The sequence below is a fragment of the Zeus faber genome (assembly GCF_960531495.2).
Source record: "Zeus faber genome assembly, chromosome: 17".
Classification (NCBI taxonomy): Eukaryota; Metazoa; Chordata; class Actinopteri; order Zeiformes; family Zeidae; genus Zeus; species Zeus faber.
The window spans coordinates 15,379,417-15,388,283 of NC_137204.1; the positions used below are offsets into that span (position 1 = coordinate 15,379,417).

Below are 8,867 nucleotides of genomic sequence, written 5' to 3' on the forward strand. Positions count from 1 at the left end.
TCCCAGACGGGCCGCCCGTCGGACGGCGGGCGTCAGCGCCGGCCTCCCGCCGCGACGATTATCACCTCGACGCTCCCGAGGGGGCTATCAGGCGCTGTTCCTCTCCTCCCCTCATTGGCTTCTTCACTCTCTCCATCGAGTGGTTGGTTGTTTGTTTGAGGGTGAAAGGAGGTGAAAAGGCGGGGCGACAAGTGGAGTGGTGGAGTGGTGGAGTGGTGGAGCGGTGTGTCGGATGTCTAAGCGAGGGGCTTCTCGCATTGTGACGGAGCAGTGGGAGGACGAGCTGGCGTGCTGACACCCCCAGCCCCCCACCCCCCACCCCACCCGCTTCTTTTTTACTCCCACCTCTTCCACTCGCTCACCGCTTGTGGCTCTTTCATTTTCTCACCCTCCCCCGCTCTCTCTCTCTCTCTCTCTCTCTCTCTCTCGCTATGCTCTCCCCCCCGTCACTGTCCCGTGTATGCTTTTCCCACAATGTGCCCCATCTTCCTTTCTCACCCCTCATCCTCAGCCTCATCCTCCTCTTCCCCCCGCCCTCATTTTTCTGTCAATCATTCCGGGATCCGTCTTATTGCCAGCTGTTCCGAGTCTCCCACCCTTGTACCCCGTGTGATTAATTTCTTGCCCGGACAAAAGGCTCCTCTCCTGGGCTCGAGGCCAGCCAGGTTACCACCCCCACCGCCCTGTTTTCTCTGGATCCCTCAAGGTCTCAGATTCAAAATGTCCCACAGGTTTTTTTTTTTGTTTTTTTTTAAGCCAGGTTTCTATGCCAACTGAAACTATAGGATGGGGGAATGGCCTTTCATGTGATGTGAGGGCTACACAAGACCGAACGGTCTAACGGAGGGAGAGTCGAAAAGTGCCCCAAAAAAATTGGTTTTGGTGCCACACAGCCTTTTATACCGCGGATTTTAATCTGAGGGTGCCATGTTACAGGTCTCATCCCGTCCGTTTATCTTTGCTTGTGTGTATCTGCGCGCGTGTGTGTGTGTATCACTGTGCCCTTGTGCATGTGTATTCATGTGTAATCTAATTATGACAGCATGTCATGAGATTTACCGAAGGTCACTCACATGGTTTATTATGCTTTCGCATTTTTTTTTTTGCGGTCGCTCTTACCAGTGGCTCGCGAGGGTTTAGAAAGCCATATCCCCGCAGTCTGGATGGAGGGATTAAGAGAAGGCGGGTTCGGCTGGGCTCCGTTTAGATGGGGGGGGGGGGGGGGGGGGGCAGAAAGGTGTTGCTAAAGGAGGTATAGAGCGCAGAAGAGAGGGAAGGCAAGAACGCGAGAGGAAAGAGCGGTCGGAAAACGAGATTGCGCAAAGTTTGAGAGAGAGAGAGAGTGGGAGGGAGACGGCAACACAGATTATGAATTTCAGTGAAAAATGCAACACTCATCTATACCACACTCTGAAGGGAAAGAGGTCAGGGCAGAGAGAGGGAGAGAGAGGAAGGGGGGGGGGGGAACGGAGAGAGAGACAGAGGGAGAGAATCGGAGGGGGAAATAGGGGGAAAAATAGAGAGGGATCAGCATTGTGCCCCACAGCTGAATGCTGCCTTTATGAGCAATAGTTAAAAGGACTGTGAGGCAGGGGTGAGTCCCCATAACCATGGCAACCTCACAGGAGCCCTGAGACGGAAGGATAATAGAGTGAGTGGAGTTCCTTTTTTTTTTTTTTTTTTTACACACACCCCTCCCTCGCTCCCTCCCTCCCTCCCTCACCAACTTGCTCTCAGTTCCACTCCTCGCTGGGCTAGTTTTGTCAGATCCTCGCCTCCTACAGGGAGCGCTCCCAAAAATTGTCTTGGTCTGCATCCTACTTCTTTAAACGTCCTCTGAAATCTATATAAAAAAACCCCCAAAAAAAATCCGCTCGGTCCGAGGAACTTCCATGGAGTCTATGGGAACTTTTTGAGGGTCAATTTTTTTTTTTTTTTGATTGATGTTGAGAGTGTTTTTCTTCTTGGTGCGGACACCGCTGTGAGGAGGTGAGATGTGCTCCAAAGGCACTGTCTCAGCCCGTGACTCGTTTGTCTATATTTCAGAGGCTGTGCTGTCGAACCATGGTGCTGCCCCTGAGACCCCTGAGAATATGCAATGCTTAACGGTAAGTAGCCTCCCGTCGAGCCGCCGCGACTTCTGTGAAATGCATAGGTGTGTACGGCGCACTGATTTGACCCCCTGCTGTCATTGTGTTTAAGTGTTCAGCCAGTTCAAGGTGTTTATTGTCGTCTGCATTAACAGAATGAGTAGTAGGTAAGATAAAGTAAAAGGTGAATACAAGAGTAAATATGCAAAAGAAAAAAAAGGAAATATCAATGGCTAACGCGCCTTTTCCCTTTGGGTTGATGAGTTCCGGAAGGATTTGTCCCACATTCTGAGGATCATCATCATTGTTCTTCCATTTGCGCGATGAGACATTTGGGGCTTGACTGGTCGTGTGTCATATGCCGCCATGCTGCACGCAAGACACACAAGATAAATGCACACATCTACACACATAGATGCGCGCGCGCGCACACACACACACACACACACACACACACACTGCTAACATGTCTCCAATAGCTTATTTATGAAGTCCATGTCACACATTCTTCGCATCCATGGCAACTAATAGAATGAGTGGCACATGATGTTGTTTCCCCAAAGGAAAGTTTGTGCAAATGCTTCCTCGCATGTGAATTGCATTTGGTACAATAAGATAATTTGTCATAACAGATGGAGAGCTACAGTACATCATGCTGCCAGTTGCAAAGTTATTTATTTTATGGAGCACGAGTCCTTTCCGTGCCGCTCGGCTCGCCCGTCCTCCGGCTTTCCTTTTCATGGTTTTCCTGTGATTGCCGACGCGATCCGCTCTTCATTGATTGAGTCATGTCACACTGTGAAACTAGTGTGCGAAGATAACCAAATCGCATTACAGCAGTCATTCAAGCACTCCTCAGAACCGCACCAGGACGGTCTCAAGGGGCCTTCGACCACAAGACTGAATGCAATCTCACAGATTTGAACAGAACGGGCAACGAAAAAGTTGATCTCGAGGCATCGCGCGTCTGATTTTATAGGCATAATTTATATTTTTTGTGGATTTACATCTGTACTGACTTACATACACTGTACATTGATATTGTCAATGATCCATCTACACACACACACACACACGCGCACACACACACACACACACACACACACACACACACACACTCTTATAGTGGTATAGAAGTGAGGTCCGATAGGTGTAAATGCACCTGGTTAGGGAGGACCTATGTTTCCGGGGAACTTCTAAACCAAAGAAATAGGCCCTTTCTCAATCTGCGTTCTTGTCTGTACTTGTGTTCTTGTGGACTTGCAAAACATCATCAGTCGCAGCCCAAGTACTGTTCTAATTCAAAGTACGCATCAAGCCACGTCTAGTCCAAATGCCCGGATGTGGACGTGCTCATCGGACTTGCTTATCGAGGATGCATCGGTGGTGACTTGTGTGGACTTGGGACAGCCAAGTATCCCAGAATGCAATTCGCAGAATGACTGTCCTGCGTCCTCCCGTCCCCGGGAGTCTGTACTCCCGAGTCGAACTTGCCAAGTCTGAACTACCAAGTCCGCAAGTCCGGAATTCGCGTACTTGGTATTGAGAAATGGCCATAGTCAATTCGGAGACCAATCCTCACAAGTATAGTAACACGCACACACACACACACACACACACTCACACTCAGACACAGACAAATAGGAGTCCCCGGTTTTCTGCATGTTTATATTTTCAACGGAACAATACAAGCACCATGATGTGTTCTGCTGTGTGTTTTTGACTCGGACTGTTATGAGTCATTGTGCGATTTGAGAGAATGCAATGAGCAAGCGTTACAGATTCGGTTTCTGAGGGGACTCCTTTTAACTCCCCTCCCCCGTTTCTTTTTCTTTATCCATCCGTCCTCCGCCTCCCTCCGTCCGTACGACTTGTTTTCCCCTCCCTCCCTTTTATTTCAGGGTGAATTAGAGTGCCAAGTGACAGTGTGGTTTGTGCCCGGTAGTCTGAGGGGAGGGAGCGCATTCACCAAGGAAAGATTTTTTATTTTTTTTGGTGTGTGTAAGCTTTTTTTTCCTCTTTTTCCAAATCATTTGTCTTCCTGTCTCCCTCTCACCCTCTCTCTCTCTCTCTCTCTCTATCTCTGTATCTCTCTATCTCTCTCTCCCTCTCCCTCTCACAAGAGATATCTCTCCATCTCTCTTTCACTCTGAATATTCCCTCCAGTGCCTCTGGGGAACCGTTCATTGGCCATGCATAACTTTAAGTGAGTGTACATCTGCTAATTGCCTTAAATATGAAGTCGTTTTTTAATTTCCGAGGCAATTCTGATGTTGACGTGAAAACGATGATCCTGAAATCTTAAAAAAAAAAAGAAGAAAAAAAAACAAACCTTGAGCGATGCGTCTCCCTCTTGTGCAGTAATTTCAGCAGAATTTGTCTTGATTTAATTATTTGGGAGAAATGCATAGGGCTGAATGCTTCTATTCTGAGGTTATCAAAGTGCACTATTTCATTTTATATATATTCAACATTAAACATATATTTTTATCCTAGAAAGACACCTTATAAACATCATATTAAAATTCACCAAATATGACTTCCTAACATTAAAATAACTCCTCCATTAGGTACAAAGAACATGTTTAATATCGTTTTGATATATTGTTAGGTTATAACAATAACTGATTGCTGAGAAAGATTAGAAATCGAGATGTCTTCTCATCTTCCTGTCAGTCTATAAAAAAAAAAGAAATAAAAAAGTTTTTTAATGTACGCCTTTCAATGGCAGGAAGCGAACTGCTCGTGAATAGTCGCGTTACTATTTGGCCTGATAGGTTTCCCTTGTGGCACTTGGCTTGTCAACTACCATTAGCTGCAAACATCTCTGTGTGAAAATGGACCTGGCACTTCTGTCCTTGCTGCAGAAGTTAGGAAGGAAGGGTGATGTGAGGTGAGATTTCAGTGAGTGAGTGGAGTAGCCACGTAGTCTCAGAGGATACGGGCCCGTTTTAATACAGCTGGAGTACTGTCATCCCTGGCCTTTGCTGTGGTATTGTATCCTGGCATGACAATTTCTACACTTTAGTGTGAAGGATAACGGATTTACTCTTTACGTAAACAGTCATGGAATGTAACCCTGACACAATGTAATATGAGTGGAGTTATGCCAATGTGAAAAGAAAAATCAGACGTGTACCTCTGAAACTGAATTACTTGTGAACTTCGCTCCTGGCACGTAAATCTCTTTGCGCTTTGTCCCTTTTTTTTTATTGTTGGATGCTTGGATTTAAGTTAATTCACTGGTTTGTTTCCTCCATGACGAGACCGTGAATATCGGGGCATCGATTCCAGCTTTTGATGTGTCACAAAGAAATCTCGCCTGAAAAGTCAGGGTTAGGGTTATGGTTGAGGTCAGGGTTAGGGTTAGGGTTAGCTCCTGTAGGTGGACCGGGGCGGAGTGCGTCCGTACTCTGCACCATGTACATTCTGTCCCTCCATCCGGCGTCGAGAGACTCAGATCTCTGAGTGAGGCCTCGAGGAGGCGGCTGCTGCTCCGACACGTTTTCACATTATTAGTTCTGTGTTTTGCTGTGTTCTCAGTCCTCTTTGAAGTCTTATCCCATGCATGATACGTCAGGAACGGCAAGCCTGAAGTCCAAAATCGATTTTAGAAACATTATGTGACTTTTTTTTCCCCCCCTTAAAACAACAACTTCAAAGTCATTTTGACGGTGCGCTGACGTGTAATATGGAGAATGTTACCTCTTTCATCCCCCGAACGCCTCTTCTTGCACTATGTAATTTCTGTGTTCGGGTTCCAAACCGCGGGAAAAGTGCTTCTCGGCACTGCGTCACTTGCATCACCTTGTTGTTTGGCTCCGGTAATAACGATTTTATTTCTTTATTTTTTTGCCTGGTATAATTTATAAAAAAAAAAAACCTCCAATAAATTATAAACTTCCCGGTGAAAATGTCCGGAAAAAATGCTCGTACAAAACGCAGCCGCTCCACCTCCCCGGGCGGTGCTCCGTTGGCGCTCGCTTTCATCGCGCCAACGGGGTTTGTTCGCAGGTGCGAGCCGATCCCCCCGCGCCCCTGCCCTCTCTCCTGGGGGGGGGGGGGGGCAGCCGTGAGTGCTCGCTGAAGCGACGAGTTCCCTGCAAGGGGCCCTGTAATCTCGGCGTTCATTAAATCTGCGTTCGTACCATAGACTGTTATTGAAACGTGACCGATAGTGTTCACACTTGTCCGGTGTCATAAATTATCTTGGGACACCGGGCAGGGTTTTCAATGCAATCAGAAACTGTAGGGACGGCAAATACCAAAAGTTATACAGTGCTGCTTTATCATTTGTGATGAAACGTTTGCCAGCTACAACAAAAGCCTTTTCCTTGTACAAACCATGGTCTTTACCAACCATCTATCAGTGACCTAACTTGACGTGTGTGCTGCATGTAGCCGGCCCTGTACTCAGCCCTTTCCCATGTGTTACATTTTTATTATTGTAATTTCATGTAACACATTCTGGATGACGCCGCAGCGCAACCTTGGCTGTTGTGCTGCACTTAGCCTTCGCCCCAATCAACTGTGTTTACTGGCTTAGCAGGTTCCTGCTTCTTTGATAGCCGTGTTTATTCAGGTCAAATAGAGAGAGAGAGAGAGGGAGCGAGAGAGAAAGAGAGAATTGTCAGACAGCCCGGGCATTAAAAGAGAGATTCGGAGAAGAATGATCCCGCACTCCTGAACATCAGATTGGTCTTGTCTGGCTTCCAGACGGAGGCTTTTTTGATGCTCCTCCATTCAGCCCTTTTCCCAAGACAAGCTTTTCTTTCGCTGCGCCTCCACTACATCTAATTCGACCTTCTGCCTATTTTGCGGCGACCAGAGCCGGGGGGGAAGAGAGAAAAGGGGGCTCTTATGTGTTTTTGTGCATTTGACGGGTAACCTCCCCCCCTTCCTGAAAAGGCGAGGCGGGACGAGATGCCATCACCGCTGGCATGGAGCGATGTCCGGACAAGGGCCTTTTCTGTCGCGCTGTCAGCACTGTAACGGCGGCATCGCTCCTCTTAGCAACCCCTGTCTCCAGCCGTCACTCTCTGCCGCTGGAATAATTGGGAAAAGGCTCGGGCCGGGAATTAATGAGGTCGGCAGGGGTTGCATCGGCCCGATTTATTGTTTTTCGCCCGTGAGGCCTGTTCCTGCATTACTGCCCAATGCGTTTGTTGTTGTTTTTACAGTATATCACTTCTTTCACAGCCGCGGTGGTATTGAAAACAAATAAAGGGGGTTGTTTGGATTACAGTAAGTAGAGGAGGGAGGCTGTGGCGGTTCACAGAGCTGAGTTTCCGTTGCCATGGGGGAAAATGAAAGGAAGAGCAGAGGAAATATGGAAGTTTAAACATAACAAACAAGTATAATGTCTGGACGGAGACCTGGGAACAGGGAAAGCCCGGACCGGGAAGGATCTGACTAAGTGTGCCTGGATCCAGAAAGGGCTGCGTGTGTGTGTCTGTTTTTGCATAAATCTAATGTGGTAATGTAGTTATTCCCTTAAAAAAAATACCCCAGACTTTTTCTCATTTCGGCAGTACTTTCAGGCCATTTACTTACGAGAAATCCTCTAATAAGGTCTACAAGTTATGCATGCGCTACGCTTGTTCTTCTCCTCCCCGCCCCCTCTGTGGTCACTCCAACTCGTGCAAAAGTTCAAGAAAGTGTCCGCTCTGTCACTTCTGTTGAGATATTGCGCTGCTTTCTCAGTCTCATGGTGAAGACTCAGGAAACTGACCTTATCAAGGCCAGCAAAAAAAAAAAAAAAAAACCTGGCCTGGCTTCGCTATAGACCGGCTGTATGTGAGTGTGTTTGTGTGTGGAGGGGGGGATGGCGGAGGGGGCATTTCCTACCATTCTTCTGCTGTGGAGCAGTTCCCATGAGCCCCCCTGCCAGGGGCGGCGGAGTGGCCTGAGTAGGTCGACCTAGCGCCAGTCTCGCCTACTCGACGCCATCGCACCCGCGCGCAGACACACGCTCTCCCACGGCGACCGTTGCCGCTCCGCACGCAGGAAAACGACCAAAGTCAACCCCCGTCTCGTGGAATAATTAAGGAGAAATAAAAAGTGGAAAGGGAAGGACAAAGGCAAGATCCTGAAACCGCAACTTCAAACTACGACGGACGCAAGAGCGACGGTGTCAGACGAAAACATTGACAGAGGGTCCTCAGGTCAGCAGCGGTGCAGTTGGAGGTCCATCCTTTTAGAGGTACGTGGCGTAAGCTAGTTTACAGGAGTACATGCGGAGTATGTGGAGAGTACATGAAGAGTACATGAAGAGTACATGAAGAGTACATGCGTGGACTTTCACCCAGAAAAACACAATCCTGGCTCCTCTGTTAGCGGGAGGAATAAGCCTGACAACACAGACGAAGCACCTTGCATTCAGCATAAGCAGTTTTGTCGTACTGGACGGACGTTTTCCTCGTTACGACAAAGTCTGCGGACATCAAAGTCACCGTCTGTGGACCTTCGACTTTTAGGTGGCGCATTTTTTTTTTTTTTTTGTTGTACACTCCCCCCGCCTCACATCAGCGCTGGAGCTCATTGAGATGATCCATAACACCCTGAAGTCGCTGCAGCCCTTGGAGAGGAGCCCCAGGAGCACCCACTCCCCCTCCGCACGGCGGCTGTGGCGGTACTCGGGCTACCGAGGGGCCAGCCCGCCCGAGAGCCAACGCCGGAGCGTGTGCGTGCTGGCCGCCGACCTGGACCCCAGAGGAGGAGGAGGAGGAGGAGCAGGAAGAGAAGGAGGCGCAGGGGTCACACACACCATCCACGGGC

General features: G+C 48.5%; 1 protein-coding gene across 2 annotated transcripts in view; it reads left to right on the plus strand.

Moving 5' to 3' along the window:
- rgs3a (regulator of G protein signaling 3a) overlaps window positions 1-8,867 on the plus strand; it is a gene marked incomplete at its 5' end in the record, with an annotated part of 137,914 nt that overhangs the window by 29,586 nt on the left and 99,461 nt on the right. The window contains one exon of one of the 2 annotated variants that reach the window (XM_080018317.1): window positions 2,047-2,108. In XM_080018317.1, coding sequence (XP_079874443.1) covers window positions 2,047-2,108 — 62 coding nt within the window. Of the gene's footprint in view, window positions 1-2,046; window positions 2,109-8,050 lie in introns of those variants that run through there. The other variant, XM_080018316.1, reaches the window with a different exon arrangement.